At 40.5% G+C, this 17,447-nt stretch overlaps 1 protein-coding gene across 1 annotated transcript in view; it reads right to left on the minus strand.

Annotated features, from left to right (window-relative positions):
• LNPEP (leucyl and cystinyl aminopeptidase) overlaps positions 1 to 17,447 on the minus strand; it is a 92,515-nt gene that overhangs the window by 28,421 nt on the left and 46,647 nt on the right. Inside the window, exons 5-8 of the mRNA XM_056112470.1 lie at positions 7,168 to 7,288; positions 6,451 to 6,605; positions 4,241 to 4,354; positions 2,683 to 2,814 (exon numbers count right to left, since the gene is read on the minus strand). Coding sequence (XP_055968445.1) covers positions 2,683 to 2,814; positions 4,241 to 4,354; positions 6,451 to 6,605; positions 7,168 to 7,288 — 522 coding nt within the window. The remainder of the gene's footprint in view (positions 1 to 2,682; positions 2,815 to 4,240; positions 4,355 to 6,450; positions 6,606 to 7,167; positions 7,289 to 17,447) is intronic.

Below are 17,447 nucleotides of genomic sequence, written 5' to 3' on the forward strand. Positions count from 1 at the left end.
ACGTCTCCATTTGTCCCTGTCGCGTGCTAGTGTAGCCCAATGGCATCTCTTCGCTCCGGGAACATGGAGGGCCTCAAACCGATCGTTCATGATCTTGACAAAGAAGTCTGACCATCTGGTAGGTGGGCGGCCACGCGGTCTCTTGACATCCCGTGGAATCCAATCAGTAACAGCTCTAGTCCAACAGTCGTCTTTAAATCTCATTACGTGACCAGCCCATCTGATTTTCGACACCTTGGCAAATGAGACAGCGTCCCTGATCCTTGATCGTCGACGGATGTCAGAACTCCGGATTCGTTCTCTCATTTGAGTGAAACGTGATATTCCAAGCATAGCTCTTTCTATTCTTCTTTGGGAGACCTGAATGGCGTTCTCATCTTGTTTGCGTAGGGCCCAGGTCTCTGAGGCATATGTTAATGCAGGAAGAACAGTGGAATCAAAGAGATGTGCCCGGAGCCGGAGGTTCTTCGCCCTCTTAGCTATTTCTTCGACGTCTATACCACATTCCCTATTATACTCCAGATATTCAACTCCTTTCTGGTATTGGAACACGTGAGTCTCTTATCAAAAGCTGTGTGAGGGTCCCCAAGACAGCACCCAGTTTTAAGGATGTATGAGGAAGACTCCCTATCACAGTGCCTTATGATGGTGAAAGATTGTACAGCAAAATCAGCCAAGGGAAAAGATGCATGAGATAATTAGGTATCGCCAAGAGTCCTCTCCTCAGGGAGCCTAGATGCACTTAATCCCTCCGTACAAAGTTGTGCCAATAAAATGTTGTCTAACCAGTGAGGTCCATTAAAACTGCGCATTTAGGATTGTTACTGGGGGTAAAGGTATCTTCTACTGAGCACATACTAAACCTTCAGACTCTCAGGAGGAAAACAGAGGGTTAACATCAATCACACTGTCTGAGCAATCAGTGCAGGCAGAGAAAGCAATCACTTACAGGGAATGGCGGGAACTCTAGGAATGCACATTCCCAGGCAGCAGCCTAGGGTTAGTCCACGTCCTTCTGGGAACAGCCAATTTCAGATTTATTTCATCTCTTCTGCATACAGACCCCATCTTTACTCCATCTCTCCCAAGCAGTATTGGAATATCCATGGTCCTCCTCTATCATCGCACATAAAACATTTCTCCTGCTGCTTTTCCCCACCATGCCTTATTCACCCATGAACACCACACTCATTCACTCATTCATTCATTTATTCATACACTGCGGCTCTATCTACAGGCCATGAACTAGAAGCTCTACCATCAAAGGAATACGTCCACCCCAGCGCTTAGAATAATGTCAGATGCACATTGGTATTTGTAAAGATTTGCCAAAATGAATGGATTCTCACCAGAAAATCTGCATTAGAATTCAAAGACAAAAAAAAAAAACTAAATAAAATATGTCTGAAATATACATTTCCCATACTGGTACTTCCTTCTTACAGACAACTCTGGCAAATTATCCTGCACATTTTTCTTAATACAGTGTGATAACTGCCACTCCCTAAGCAGGAGAAGGAAAATATTCCTTTATCTATATTCCTGAATTATTTTCTTTGCAGACCTCTCTGGTTCACCCTCCTCCCCAACTCCCCCCGCACCTTTTTTTTTTGGTATTGTGTCTCAAATTCAAGGTCTCCTGCATACAAATGTGTGTGTCGCTGGCCATCACTGACCCATTCTTGCCTTTCTCTACTATGCTCATTATTCTTCACTTCAAATATTGTTACTTAATTCACTTCAATCCCCACTCTCTCCCAAAGAAACTCTCACCATCTTGAGCAAAAGCACAAGTCTTAGTACATGCAAACCTCCTGGTGCTTCACCTGCCCTGGCCACCTGACCGTCCCGTTCCGGGCTGATGATGACTATGTCTCACATGGTTCATATATTTTTCTCCTGGTGCAGCACAGAAAGTCAATTACAACTCAGTTCATCTAATGGCCACAGGAAGAAGACAAACACACAGTGATACTCATTCCTCCCTCTCAACACAAGTGGAAGAATCACTGACATCCCACTCTTCCACTCCCTAACCTTCGGGGTTCCTAATCCACAATCGAGTTCTTTGGCTTTGCCTTACCCCAGACCTGGAGTCCATGTTCCTAATCTCCAATTAATCTAAGCCCCAAGTCTTGTCTGTTTTTGAGCCACACCTGGGGGTGCTCAGGACTTACTCGTGGCTCTGTACTCAGGGGTTGCTCCTGGCAAGCTTGGGCGAACATGTGTGATGCCAGAGACTGAACCTAAAGTAACTGTGTGCAAGGCAAGTGCCCTGCCTGCTGTAATATCACTCTGGCTCCTGAACCCCAAGTCTTAAAATTTCTTTCTACTTACTTAGTTTGGCAATTCTGATTTTAAAACATGACTCAATTCTGAAAAACCAGTTAAGTGCTTATTTAGACTATAACCCTTGTTATAGTCTGCCAATATATCTAGTGAATGAACAAAAATTTAAAAACGCATTATAATAAAATTTGGTTAACTGTTCAGAATACCAGAAGAATTTTAAATGAAAGACAAAGAAATTAAGATCAAGAGTTATAGAAGCAACCATCTTAAAATATAACAAAGAACCTGGAAATAGCAATTTAATCTTTAAAATAAACTCAATCATGCAGCCTGCTCACATACGAAATTTATTTAAAATCCACTCTAAGTTCTTTCATGCATTAGCAGTACCTTAAAATAGGAAAGAGAATCAAACATTTCTTCAATCTGTTCTGAAGAGCCGACAGGTGATGACAGTGGATGAGATGAATTCAAGGAGTCCTTCTTCAAGGTTTTGAAGCGAGCATCTAAGAAATCTTCATACTAGTGAAGAAAAAAAAAAGAGTATCAAAGGTTAAGGCCAGTGATTATAGAAATTAAATGAATTATTATGTTTCATTGTTAAAAAAGAAGCTCCACTAAACCTTAGAACCTGTTTTTGAAAATGTAGGAAAACTGTCATTCATGTATATCTTTAAATTGAAAAGTAAGATTTATAATTTCCAGCAATGTGAAAAAGAGCACTTCCTAAACAACAGAAGGCTGCATTAAGAATATTTCATTGAAGCAACCAAATGCCAAATCTGAATATTTAAGATGAATATTTGAGTAAATATTTGTACACATTTGAAAAGTTAAAACTTTATGCCACTGATATACCAAAGTATCTTTGTGGTAGAGCACATGCTTTACATATCCGACGCCGTGGGTGTGATTCCCAATAGCACAAAAGGAAAACAAAAAAAACACCTTCAATTAAAAACAACCAAAATCTAGTCCTTAAGGTGATTTGTCATATACAGTAGAGCTTTTTTTTTTTATTAGCGAAACACTATGAGGTACAGTTGTAGACTTACACATTTTTGTGCTTGGGTTTCAATTACACAGTACAGTAGAGCTTTTCAATTAAGATTATAAGCATTTCCCTCAACTGAGGCTCATCTGAAATGAAACTCTCAAACAAAAATACTTGAGTTCAGTAAAAGAGCTCCCTTCAAGTTTCAAACATTCTGGGCACCACCAAGTGGTAAAACTGTGCATCTCTTTGCTTAATCAAATAGCAAACAGATTTAGAGAGCCTTAAGCGTTCTGGCAAAAACTCATTCCTTCTACCACCCGAATTTGTCTATCAAGTCTTACACAAAAACTTCAAATGAAAGACGGAGTCCTCCTGTCCTACAGGTAACAGGAAGTCACTGAGTTCTGAGACAGAATTAAGTCTATGTTTTCCTATCTACAGCAGACGTGACTGGGCGGAATCTGTCCCAGGACAGGAAAGCTATCCAGACAGGAGGTTAGCACAGTGATCACAGTCTTTGCATGCTGGTACAGGATAATGTTCCAAGTCTTGGAGAAGGGCACAAAATGTGACTTACACTTAGAAAGGCAGATAGCTTGCCTGGAGTGACCCAGGGGGTCACTGTTAAGAAAAGGATCACAGAGAAAACAAGCATCCTGAGAAGAGGTCTTCATTTGTTTCTCCTCACACACAAGTTTTATTCTGCACAACAGACATTTAACTTTAAATTCTTATGAGCTATATATATTAAAAATAAGATAAAATAAAATTTAAAAATAAGTGAAAAAAAACTTCTAATACTCCAAATGCAATGCATTAAAAATATATTAAAAGTAAAATAAAAAATAAAATAAAAGATTTCTAGTACTCCAAATGCAATGAAAATACAGTAGATAAGATCTGACTATTTGCCCCAGCATTCACGGAAAACCCAACAAATTCTATACTTACACTGGAGAGGTCTTTAAATACTTTTTCCAAGGAGAAAAACTCCATGAAAGTGGCAAAACCTTCATTTAGCCACAGATCATTCCACCACTGCATTGTTACCAGATTACCAAACCACTGTGGAGAGAAAAAACAAATAATGATCAAAAGATTATTTTTTAATGTTTTGTTTTCAGATCACACGTGGCAATGCTCAGGGTTTACTCCTAGTCTGTGCTTAGGGATCAGTACTGGAGAGCTCAGGGACTCATATGGGGTGTTGGGGATAGAACCCAGGTCTGCTGCATGCAAGGTAAGTGACTTACACATTGTACTATAGTTCCTGTTCCAAGACCAACACAATATTTACTTTTTCAGGAACTTTCTAATAACTGAACTCTCAGATCAATCCCCTACTACTGAATAACAATATCTTAAAAATACAGTATGATTATTGTAAGTTTCACAAATATACTTTAAAAGTAAAATATAAATTTTAATATCTTGCGAAACTGAATGATAAGAGAAGCCAGAGAGATAGTAAGCGTTTAACAAACAAAAATACTGGTGTTCATGTTTTAGCTCTTTCTTAAAAGTATTATTTCTTGTATCGTGCAGATCTCCTTCCACAGAAAATCAAATAAGATAATTCTACAATGTATCTACCACCACTCACAGTAGATTAAGATAAAATTTCTGCGTAAGAGACTTTTCTATAGTCAAAAATTTCACACTACATACTTCTCGATTTTCACATGGAGGACAGTATGGTCCTCAATGGTTTGGTAATCTGGTAACAATGCAGTGGTGGAATGATCTGTGGCTCACTGAAGGTTTTGCCACTTTCCTGGAGTTTTTCTCCTTGGAAAAAATACTTAAAGATCTCTCCAGTGTGATGTGGGGAGGGTGTTTGCCTTGCGGTCGCCTGACCCACATTCGATCCCTGGCATTCCATCTGGTTCCCAGAGCACTGTGAGGAGTGACTCCTGAGTGCAGAGCCAGGGGGACCCTCTGAGCATTACGGGTGTGACCCAGAACAAACGAGCAAACAAAAAAGAAAGCAGGAATATAAATAATTCAGAACAAATGTCTCCTATGAGGTAATAAGGAAAAAAAAAAAAGCAAGGACAGGAAGAGTCTGAGGACAATGGAACTCAGCAGTCATGAATTCGTATGTGAACCAGGTGCCCCAACCCAGTCGTGCGGCCCAGCTCACGTCAGCAGCAAAGGGGGAGGGTTCTGAGGCACAGAATCAAGGTCCTTCTGAGAACTGCAGTAGCCTTTCTGGCAAAGATTCCATCTGAAAACCCATTTCGGAGTGCGATGATTGGCTAATAACAAGGCAGTAACAAGGAAATACTCCCCCAGCCGTTGATGGGTAGCCCAAGAAATGAGAGCCCTCGAGGGAACCCCCCAAGCCCACCTGGCAAGCACTGAAGACCATGCCAGGAACTGCCTTTCTCCTGTCGGCCTTTAGAGAAGTCTCCAGATTGGGGCTGAGACCTTCCTCCACGGTCCCCCTCACCACAGCACCAAACCCAAGCCCACCCCAACCTGCCCTACGCCAAGGGGAGGGCAGACGGGGCGCTGTGGAATGCAGGACTGACGCCCTGTGAGTTTCTCCTGTTTGTTCTCTGTGTCACAGGACCACACGTGAGCTCACCCTGGTCTCAGACGCCCCCGTGCCCCCCTGCAGACTAAGAGAGATACAGTTGGAGCAGCAGAGGAAGAGATCAACCGAGTCCTGGTGACTATAGCCCAAACGCCCTGAGAAGGAAGTGTGACATAAGGAAAAGGCTTCTTGCCCATACACTGCCACGGGGCCACTGTATCGCTGAGAGGCAGTGAAGCCAGAAGGGGCGACGGTGCCCCAATGCTGTGGGGCTCCTCCAGGTCTGTGCCAGCCTTCTCAATCGTGCCAGGCAGTGAGCTGACTTCTAGCTCCCACATCAGTAAACGGGATCGACTCCTACCTCAGAGCAACCGCAAAAATAGTGACTGAGGCAGCAGGTAAGAACACGCTTCATAAATGGTGGAAACTTCAACTGGACTTTTCATACGAAAATGAAACTTTTGCTAAAAACTTATTTTAGTAGGAAAGGTCACATATTTCGGACTACAATCAAAGCTCACTTTTTCATCTGAGCATCTAAATCTCTCCTACAAATAGAGCCTACTTCGTGCCACTGCTTATCTCGCAGGGATTAGACAGTAACAGCCTAGGTTGGCTATACCTGATGGGCCAGCTCATGGGCGATGATTTTCGTGATGAGTTTTCTATCAGCCACTGAAGAGGTACTATTGTCGCACAGAAGTGTTTCTTCTCGGAAGGTTATCAATCCCCAGTTTTCCATTGCTCCTGCTTCAAAGTCTGGAATGGCCACCAAATCTGGGTGCAACAAGAAAGAAATCAGGAGGGGAGGTAGCAAATTCATACTGTCCTCCTAACAAAGAGCGTGTATGCCGTTCACCTTCCCATTGGTTGCAGGGGGCTGAACAGACAAGAGTCCGAATTACTTCGTAAGAAATAAAGCAACTCCCCAGAGAAAGGACAGAGTGAAGTCAACTCTTTAATCTAGGATGAGAGTCAGCTCTCGTTTGTCCAGAATAACAGCTCCACATTAATGAGTATTGAATTATTTTGCCTTTCTGAGCCCCCAGGATGCCTTTCTTTCTTTTTTTCTATCAGGATAATATTAAAAGTTGACCAAACCCCAGACTATGCCCTGAGCAAACTCCCAGAGAGTCTAGAAGCTTCATGTTCAGGTCCATCCATGGAATCAGTATCACCTCAACAATCAGAAATGCCTACCGGCCACACCTTAACAGCAATGATACTCTGACGTTAAAAGAGCTATTTTAAAGCTCTGGCAGAAGCTCTTCTACGGAGCACAATAAAAAAAAAAATGAGTTTAGATTATGATGAAAATAAGATGCTGCATGATTCTTACCCAATTTCTTAAGTGGATATTGAATTTCAAAGTAGTTTTCAAAAAATTCGAGAAGCTTCACCGTTGTTTCCAAGGCATGGTTAACTTGACCAATCTTTTCCGGTATGGCATAGAGAGAAACCTGAAAGGCAACATTATGTATTTCTAAAGACAAGGATAATGTGGATGGCATGAACACTGCCAAGACTGGTGCAGCTGAGGAGTGCAGAACGGCAATGGAACACAGAAACTCTGCTTCTACTTTTACATTAGCCCCTACCGAGTTTCACAAAGCACCCCCATACATACAGCCACAGTACTGAAAACACTGACTGATACACTTTTTTTTCCCAAAGTTAACAACCAAGAGGCACTATTTTGGGTTACACTAAACAATTTATAAACATCTACCCACTTAACTCTAGACTAATTGCTCTCGTCTTCTCCATTACCTGAAATAGCCCATCCTTGCCTATGAGCAGTCAATAAAGCGAATTATTTGAAGGACAACATTAAACTTTCCTCTTGTAGTATTTATGACAGTGCCAGACTCTGAAAAACGTGTGTGGAGGTATGCACTCAACAGAGGGGACTTATGTAGAAAAATTAACAGGTACAACAGAAATTGTACATCTACTGAAATCGCCCTGGAAAATAAAAACAACTTAAAAACATTTTCTATCTCAGAAAGTACAGCACAGGGAGTTTTCCTTCTAGTCTTAGGTCACCGCCACCCCCCCCACCCCCCCACCCCCCCCCCGCAAGCTCTTGGTTTGTTTTCCTGGCCTATGTTGTACACAAACATTTCTACATAGTGACACAAATTTAGTTGGAGATCACAGCAATGAAATAAAACCAAATCTGGGCAGGGGATTCCTGGCATAGAGTCCGGTGGAAGCCCTAGACAGTGCTCATAGCTTACTTCCAGCTCTGCACTCAGGGATCACTCCTGGGGTGCTGTGGGACCGCGTATGAGGTACCAGGAACTGGACCTGTGTGGGCGGCATGCATCCTAGGCAAACACCCTATTCCCATATTATCGCTTAGCCTCAAAAGCACCTTTTTGTGCACGGGGGTGGGAATGGTGTTTGAATACTACCTGTAGTGAACTATTCTGAACAACTTTATAAAAATTAAATTAAATTTTAAAAAAAAGCAGCACCTTTTTTTTTCTTTTTGGTTTATAGGCCACACCCAGCAGTGCTCAAGGCTTCTTCCTGGCTCTGTACTCCAGAATCACTCCTTGTGGGCTTGGGGGACAATATGGATGCTACTGACCAAACCTGGGTGGGCAACATGCAAGGCGAACACCCTATCCAGTGTTTGCTCTGGCCCCCTGAAGTACCTTTTCTTAGAGGAAAAAGCCAAGCTAGAAAAATGAAGTTCCCATGAGACTGACTGCTTAGTTCCATTTCTGGAACACAAAGATTAAAATGCGCAGTTGGTGTTTTCTCCTTCCCCTTTTCTTCTTCCTTAGAAGAACATGTGCTATGAATTCTGACTAGATATAAATCTTTTGTTCATTATAATCACTACCAAGCTTGCTTTAAGAATAGAAGCTTACAAGTATGAAACAAACAAGTGGAACAGTCCAGCTTGACAAAGCAAGTCTTGAACAGCATTTCTGGCTTGGTCTGGGGATTCTAAGCACTGTTAAATAACTATCACTTGGTGCCCAGGTTATTTTCTTGCAAGATCTCTTGCCATGACCTTTAAGATATTTCTAAGAGACACAATGATAAACAGTGCTCTTAAAGAAGGGTTCTCTGAGCAATCTAAGGAGTAACGCATTTGTCAGGAATAAACTAATGGTCCTTTAATTTAAAGAAATTAAAAGAAAGATATATATTCTTATATATATTCTTATATATATTCTTTTAATTAAAAGATATCTATCTTTTAATTAAAAGAAAGATAAACAAAAGCAAAAGAAGCAAGCCTTATCTTCCAAAAGACAGAATTGTCCTATGGGTTTAAAGTGACATGAAACATGTTTCTAATACAAAGCCTCCAAAAACTATGAGGTTTTCTAAATAGCTGAATATCGGAAAAAAGGCATAAATCCCTCAACAAAACCACATGAAAAAAATGACTAGTATCAAGTCTATACAGAAAAACTGATGGATGAGAATTAGGTAAATTATATACAAAAATTATGTACCATGTTTCTAATTGGTGAAGACAGATTTGAAGTAGGAACATTTAAATAAAAATTTGGAATTAAGTCACATTCCTGACTAAATATGAGTAAGGTCACATTATCCCACAAGATGGGTAATATTCCTGAAGGTTCTGTTTGAACGTTAGATTTGTCTAATAAATGTGTGTGTGGATTCTGATTCTGCAAATTAGATGTATGGTAAAAACAAGATCAGGCAATTATAAAAACAAAACTCAAGCAAACAAATTAAACAGTGTATTTCAAAACTGCCTTTGAATTTTCTACTTAATTATAGTAATCCTAATCGTAGGAAATGTATTCGATGACTATGTATTCTTAAAAGCAGTAAGAGTTTTAAGGAACAAGAGTGGACGGAAGTAATAATGCAAATGTTTCTTTTCCCATAGACTTTGATGGTCTTTACCATCACACGAAATACTTTATTTTTTTTAATCTGTCAACCTTGGCACTTTTAGTCATTTGGCAATATCACGAAGTTAGTCAAACTACTCATTCCTGAATCTTGTGAAATAAGCGTAATGTCAAACATTACAAAATAGGATCCCTCTTTGGGATTACGACATTTTAACATAACAAAAATCCTTTTTCTGAACTTGGAACACTGAATGTTTTGTCTTATGCCACAGAACTCTCTCAGCTGGGAGAAGCAGCAGGTTAGAAAGATGTTAATAAGCGATCGCCTCAGGGCTGCCTCCAAAGTCTAACTCTACGCATGTTTGGTTCTTCTTCTTTTCTTTGTTTCATGGCCGAGGAGTCTTTATTTTTAAACAGACGCTTCTCATGCCACGAATTCCTAGGGAATGGGCCCAGCAGCTCGGGCTGCTTTTCCAATGGGTGGACTGCCGGCACTTCAGCGGAACCCGAGTTCCTTTCTCTTGGCTTCCTCTCTTCCTGATAAGTTTTCCTTCACTCATTACAGGAAGCTGTCTGGGCTCTTAGAGTGCTTAAAATGTTCAGTATGAATATTAATTCTCTTGGCAAGAATCTTGTCCTTGTTTCAGTATGACAATGCCAACACCACGTTGGGTACCACTGCAAAATCTTCTGGTTTTGCCATGGCAACATTTGTGGGGCATTCCTTTTGGGGCACTGCCCATACCCTTTACGTGTACGACAGCGTCTTTCCTGTAGATCTGCATGCATGTGGCCAAACGAACAACTCCATGTTTTCTAACGTACAGCAGGTGCCCTGCTCTTCCACTTTGTGTTGGTCATTTTTTTTTTTTGCAATATACTAGAAGATGGCAGTTCTGGCCAAATGGCTCTTCTCCATTTCTTAATAAAAATGTAATTTACATAATATTAATTTGTAAAGAACACATCTACATTTCTTTTCTTAGGAGGGAAGAAAGGGTCACACTCAGGAGTGATCAGGGATTTTTCCCAATCCTGTGCCCAGAAAGATGCCAGGGTTGAGCCCGCTCAGCCACGTGCAAAGCAAGTCCCTTGCTCTATACCATCCGCTCATTGCATTTCCGAGTAGCATTAAAAATGATGATTAGGTTTACAGACAGAGAAGCTGCCTCCCCGCCCCCCCCACACACACATACACACATAGCATACTTTCCATGGATAGGGCAGTGTACATCCTCTGTGTGTGGAAGAAAAGGCTGTGAAGGGTTTACAAGCTCTCTGAACAAGGACAAACAGGAGGAGGTGAAGAGGTATTCTGAAGCCAGGTCAACTCCAGAGTTCACGTTAAAATATCTTGCTTCCTAATACACACACAAATAAATTAAAAATTGGCCTGATATCCCTCTCTCTCTCTCTCTTTATAAATATAAACTTTTATTCATTCACTTACTTAGGAAGGAATGAGGTATATAAGTAAGCAAGAGATCACTCAGCTTTGTTAGTTGCAGGGATTGACATCAAGGCAGCTGGAAATATAGTCCAATTCATAAAAGGGACTTGATTTCAGAACGAGTATAAACAAGTAAGAGTCAACATAATGAATGAGAGAGGAGAAAGAGTGGGAAAAGGAAAAGAGAGAGGGAGTTAAAGAGAAGGGGTATCCCTCCCAGCCCCCAGCCCCCCATCCCACCCTGCCTCTGTGGCAGGGCCCTCCCTTTTGTTCTCTCTCTCCTTTTGGGTGCTGTGGTTTGCAAAAGAGGAATTGAGTGGCAATGATGTTTGGTCTATAGTCTACTTTCAGCATGGGGGGGGCATGGGGGGTAGGAGGGATACTGGGATTAGTGGTGGTGGAGAATGGGCACTAGTGGAGGGATGGGTACTCGATCATTGTATAACTGAAACCCAAGCACAAAAATTTGTAAGTCCACAACTGTACCTCATGGTGTTTCACTAATAAAAATTAAAAAAAGAGAGAAGGGGTTAAAAGGATCAAGATTGATAAATCATGTGGTAGGCAATAAAAAATTTCTGGAGTTTTATATCCAAGAGTGAGATAAGAACTATAACAGAGATTCAACTATTGTGCTGAGAGGGAGTGACCAATCCTAGCTGGGGACGAGTGACAGACTTTAAGGAGAGGACTGCTGTCAGCCAGGCCTTGAGAAGCAGCAAACTGGGCTCCTTTAGGTGGTGTCACTGAGGTCTTATCAGTGAAGCCAGGGCTAAATCCATGGCCTAATGTTGAACTGTAGTTGATTTTTTCCCTTTTCCTTCCAACTTACGCCAATCTTGGCATCTTTTTTGTAAGGATTCTGAAAACTTCTTCGGTTTACATTTGATGAAAGACTTTCAACTCAAAGATGAATAAATAATATTAAGTACTTACTTTATATGTAAGGTAAAGGTAAAGGCCCTCCCGTTGATCATCGATTTGCTCGAGCGGGCCCAGTAACGTCTCCATTGGAGACTTTGTTGTTACTGTGTCTGGCCTACAATTAATTACCTGTGAAAACTACTTGAATAATTCTCCATTCTTCAGGTTGAGTATAAGGGTAAAACAGTGTTACTTCTGATACTGAGATATCATTGGTGCCGTGCCTTATCTCCAAAAATTATGAGGTGGACATGACAATCTTTTCTAATAGACTATATCCTTTCCAAGCAGCAAAATTATAAGATCCAAGTAAACTGTGGTTGAAATCAAGCTCTTTATTCTCAAATTGAAAGCCAAATTCAAGAGAAAATGTTCAAGGGACGATAATATTCCCTGAGAGGAATTTAAAATATGAAAGATAGTTGCACCTAAGTTCCATCATAGCTCTATCAGAATAATTATTATTGGTTTTAAAAAGACTCTTCCTCTTTTTATATTGCCATTAAATGAAAAGATTAGCTTTATTAGATATTACTGTGAAATTTAATCTTACAATTCATTCACCAACAGGAATTAATGATAAAGAAAGAAAGCCTACTTAGAATAAAAAACCAATCTGGGCAAACTACATATAAACTATACCCATAAACAATCTTACTCATTAATACTGTCAGATAAAGAAAACCCAAATGAGGACCTGTTCTTCAGAAGCACGGTTCAAGCCAGCAAGAGAGCTCAAAGGTCCGGAGCATGTGCTCCACAGAGGTGGGGTTCCCCTAAGAAAGTGACCCCTAAAGCCCAGCTGGAAGCAGACTGCTGGGTATAGTCCCAAACCATGAAACAAATTACAACAAAAAAGGGAGGATTCAACCTACTTTTTCAATTTAATGATTCTTCTCTAACTGCAGTTCTATGCACTCTTTTAAGTCTGTTCCAGATTTGGCATTGTACAATGACATGTTCTGCAATGATGGAAAATTCAGTATCTGGAATCTCCAAAATAATAGCCACCAGTCACAAGGGCATGATGAGACGCTTCAAATGTGACAAGTAGGACTGAGGAAGTGGATTTTAAATTACTTTTTTTCAGCTTTATGGAGCTATAATTTACATACCACATGGAGTACATGTAGCGTGTACACATATCTTGTGCAATGACTGCCACAACAGTTTCCATTCATACCTCTATCACCATTTTTTGGTTGTTGAGGACATGTACAATTTACTCTCTCAGCAGCTCTCAAGTATCTGCCATTGTGCTTGTAACTGTGATCATCATAGGTGCACTGGGTTGCAGGAACTGAGTCATCTACCACCCAGTTCGTACCCTTGTACCCCACTCCCCATTTCTCCCACCTCTCAGCTCCCAACATTCACCATTCTGCTCAGCTTCTAGTCACACACCTACAGGAGGCCAGATGGGTTTTGTCCTTCTCTTCCTGATATGTCACTAACATACTGCCCTCAAAGTCATTGACTCAAATGGTAAGATATCCTTTCCCAATATTCTGAATACGTGTGTGAGTGTGTGTGTGTTTGTGTGTGTATATTATGTCTTCTTTATCTGTTCATCCGTGACATAATCATAGTCAGTTCCCCTCTCTAGGCTATCACCAAATAACGCTGCAATAAACATAAGAGTGCAGGGATATTTTTAATATCTTATGTCTACTTCCTTTAGATACATACTTAGAAGTAGGGCTACTGGATCATAGGGCAGTTGTATTTAATTTCTAAACCTCCATAGTTTTCTAGAATGGTGAAGCCAATATTTCCGTCAAAGTGCGCAAAAGTTACCTCTCCTTTACTTCTTCATCATTTCTCTTGGTTTTTTGATGGTAGCCATTCTAAAAGGTATCAATTGATAGGGAATTCTAATTTGTAAGTCATTTGCAGCACTGTAGCACTGTCCTCCCAATGTTCATCGATTTGCTCGAGCGGGCACCAGTAATGTTTCACAACAAATTGTGAGTGAGACTTGTTGTTACTGTTTTTGGCATATCGAGTACATCATAGGTAGCTTGTCAGGCTTTGCCATGTGGGTGAGATACTCTTGGTAGCTTGCTGGGCTCTCTGAGAGGGGCGGAGGAACTGAACCCGGGTCAGCCACAGCTACGGCTTTCATGCACCACTGGTCACTTCTATATCTTTGGAAAAATTCTGTCATGTTCTGGCACACATTTGTTAATTAGGATTTAAAAAATATAATCGCCACATATTTCAAAGTTATAAAGGTGTTTATGATTGATTGAGTTTCAGGCATGCGTACCTTGTTCCAACACTAATCCCTTCACCAGTGTCCACTACCTGGCACCAAAGTCCCCAGTTTCCCTCATGTGCCTCAGGCTGCCTCTGTGGCTGGCACTGTTCCTTCCCCCATCGCCTGAGTGTTACCTTCTTATTTATCCCCCAATGACCCAACAAGGGGCAAGCTGTAGACCAGTTTCTACTGCCATTGCGTATTTAATATACGAAGCTTCATTATATCCCACATACATGAGAGATCGTTCTGAGTCTGTTCCTCTTCCTCTGATTTCACTTAACGTGACACTCTCCAGATCCATCCAAATTGCAGCAAACCGCATGACTATATCTTTCATACAGCTGAGTGGTAATCCATGGTGTATATGTACCATAGTTTATCCATTCATCTGTTCTTGGGCATCTGGGTGGCTTCCAGATTTTTGCTATTGTATATAGTACAGCAATGCACAAAGGAGTGCGTATGTCTTTTCTGCACTGTGCTTTTGCGCCCTTGTGGTATATTTCTAGAAGTGGAACTGCTGGGCCATATGCAAATTCAATTGCTAGTTTTTTCAGGAATGCACACGTTGTCGTCCCCAAAAGGCTGGATTAGTCGATAGTCCATCAGCAGTGAATGAGGATCACCTTTTCCTCATTTTTCTCTCCAACACTGGTTGCCGCTATTCTTTCTTGATGAATGCCAATCTCTGTGGTACAAGGGGATTAGCTCATTGTTTTTTTGATTTGCATTTCCTTGATGATGCAGAATATTTTTTATCCGGAATGTTAATGATATCAAAATTAATGATACCAAATATTAATATTATAATATAATATACAGAACATTAATAATATTAATGGTGCAGCATATCAATTCTGAATGAATTTCTATTCTGAATATTAATGATGCAGAATATTAATAATTAATATTAATGATGCAGAATATTTTTCATATGCTTTTTGACCATTTGTATATATTTTGAAGAAGATCCTGTTTATCTTTTCTCCCCATTTTTTTTGATAGGGTTGGATGGTTTTTCTTATAGAGTTCTACCAGTGTTTTACACCTTGAATATTAATCCTTCGTCAGATGAGTGGTAGACAAATAATTTCTCCCAGTCTGTGTGCTGTCTTTGTATCCTGGTCATCATTTCCTTTGAGGTGCAAGAAGCATCTTAGCTCAATGTAGTCCCATTGTTTATCTCTGTTTCAACTTGCTCGATCAATGGCATCGCATCCATCTAGTTGCTTCTAGATCCAATGTCATGGAAAGTTCTGCCTAAATTTTCCTCTACGTAAAATTTAGGATTTTACAGATTCAGGTCTGAGATCTCAGATTTTAACCCACTTGGGTTTGTTTTTTTTTTTGCTTATTGAGTTAAGTATTTTGGAAATTGCTCCCTTGTCGGATATATAATTTGCAAATATATTCTCTCATACATACATATATATATATTTGATTTTACTTCTCTTATGAAAAGGATTTTTTTACTTCGTTTTGCTTTGGGCTGGAGACATAGCACAGCGGGTAGGGCATCTGCCTTGCTCGCGGCGGAGCAGGCTGACCTGGGTTCGATCCTCTGCCCCTCTCGGAGAGCCTGGAAAACTACCGACAGTATTTCGCCCACACGGCAAAGCTTGGCAAGCTACCCGTGACATATCCGATAAGCCAAACACAGTAACAACAAGTCTCACAACGGAGACGTTTACTGGGCCCTCTCGAGCAAATGGATGAACAATGGGAGGACAGTGCTACAGTGCATTTTTGCTTTCAGAGTTCGTACTTGTAGTGCATATCTAAAAAACGATGTCCCCTATTTTCAAGATGCATTCTACCAACATTTTCTTCTAAAAGTTTTATGGTTTCAGATTTTTTTTAAAAGTCTTTCATCTGTTTCGAATTAATGTTTGTGTATGGTGAAAGTTAGAGGTCCAGTTTCATCCATCAGGATATGATTATCTGGTTTTCCCAATACCATTTCCTCAAGAGACTATCCTTGCCTCACTAAATGTTCTTGGCTCTCTTGTCAAACATTAGTTGATGGCATATGAGTCGATTTCTAGGTTCTGGATTCTGCTCTTGAATGCCAGTATCAAATGAGGTTGAGAAGCGCTTTTTCTTCAATTTTCTGGAAGAATTTGAGAAGGACTGGCATAATTATTATAACTATTTTTTAATATCTGATAAAATTCATGAGAAACTATCCGTTTCTACAGGGGAGGGGGTTGTTTAGTTTTTGTTAGTTTTGGGCTATACCCAATGATGCTCAGGGCTACTCCTGGCTCTGTGCTCAGAGATCACGCCTAGAGGACTGTGGGGGACCCTATGGGACACAAGGATGAAAGCCAGGTTGGCCACATGCAGAACAAGAGTCCTCCCCGCTGTACTATCACCCTGGTCCCCTGGACTTCTCATTGCTGGAGGGTCTTTGATTACTGACTCATCTTTTGTTCTTGACACTGATCTGTTCAGACACTTTGATTTTCATGGCTTAGTCTTGGCACATTCTATGTTCCTAGCTTCTCTAGTTTGTTGGCTTGTAATTATTCATAGTTGTTTCCTACATTCCTTTATGTTCCTGTGTATCAGCTGTGAGGTCTCTTTCTAACTTCAAATTTCATTTTTGAGGGTAGGTAAAGGGTAGTCAATTTGGGCTATCTTTCAAATTAAAAAAGCACTTGTTGATTTATCATATTATCTTTCTGGTATTGCCTATTCTGCTTCTAGTCTGATCTTCATTATCTCCATCTTCTCACTGACTGAGAGCCTAATTTGTTCATTCTCTGAGGTGCAAGGTCAAGAGTGTTTACTGGAGATTCTTTTTCTTAATAAAGGCACTTGTTGGAATAAACTTCCTTCTTAGGATTGCTTCCAATACACTCCATAGGAGGCCTAGCTACTGAACTACAGTATAAGAACATTTTGTATCTGACTTGGTACTTCTCTTCATGAATGTATTGAATATTTTCGAGTTACTATTAATCACATTTTTATATTTTATTTCAGTTGGAACAGCTTTCAACCCGCCCCCCCCCGCCCCTACATTCAGACTGGTTTATTTTTATGTATAAAATCTCAAAAGTTCTTATCTCTAGGGCAAGTCTAGAGAAATACAATCCCCTGGCTTTTGCATGTGTGGGACAGCA

Source organism: Sorex fumeus, unplaced genomic scaffold (genome assembly GCF_029834395.1).
Source record: "Sorex fumeus unplaced genomic scaffold, SorFum_2.1 ptg000018l, whole genome shotgun sequence".
NCBI lineage: Eukaryota > Metazoa > Chordata > Mammalia > Eulipotyphla > Soricidae > Sorex > Sorex fumeus.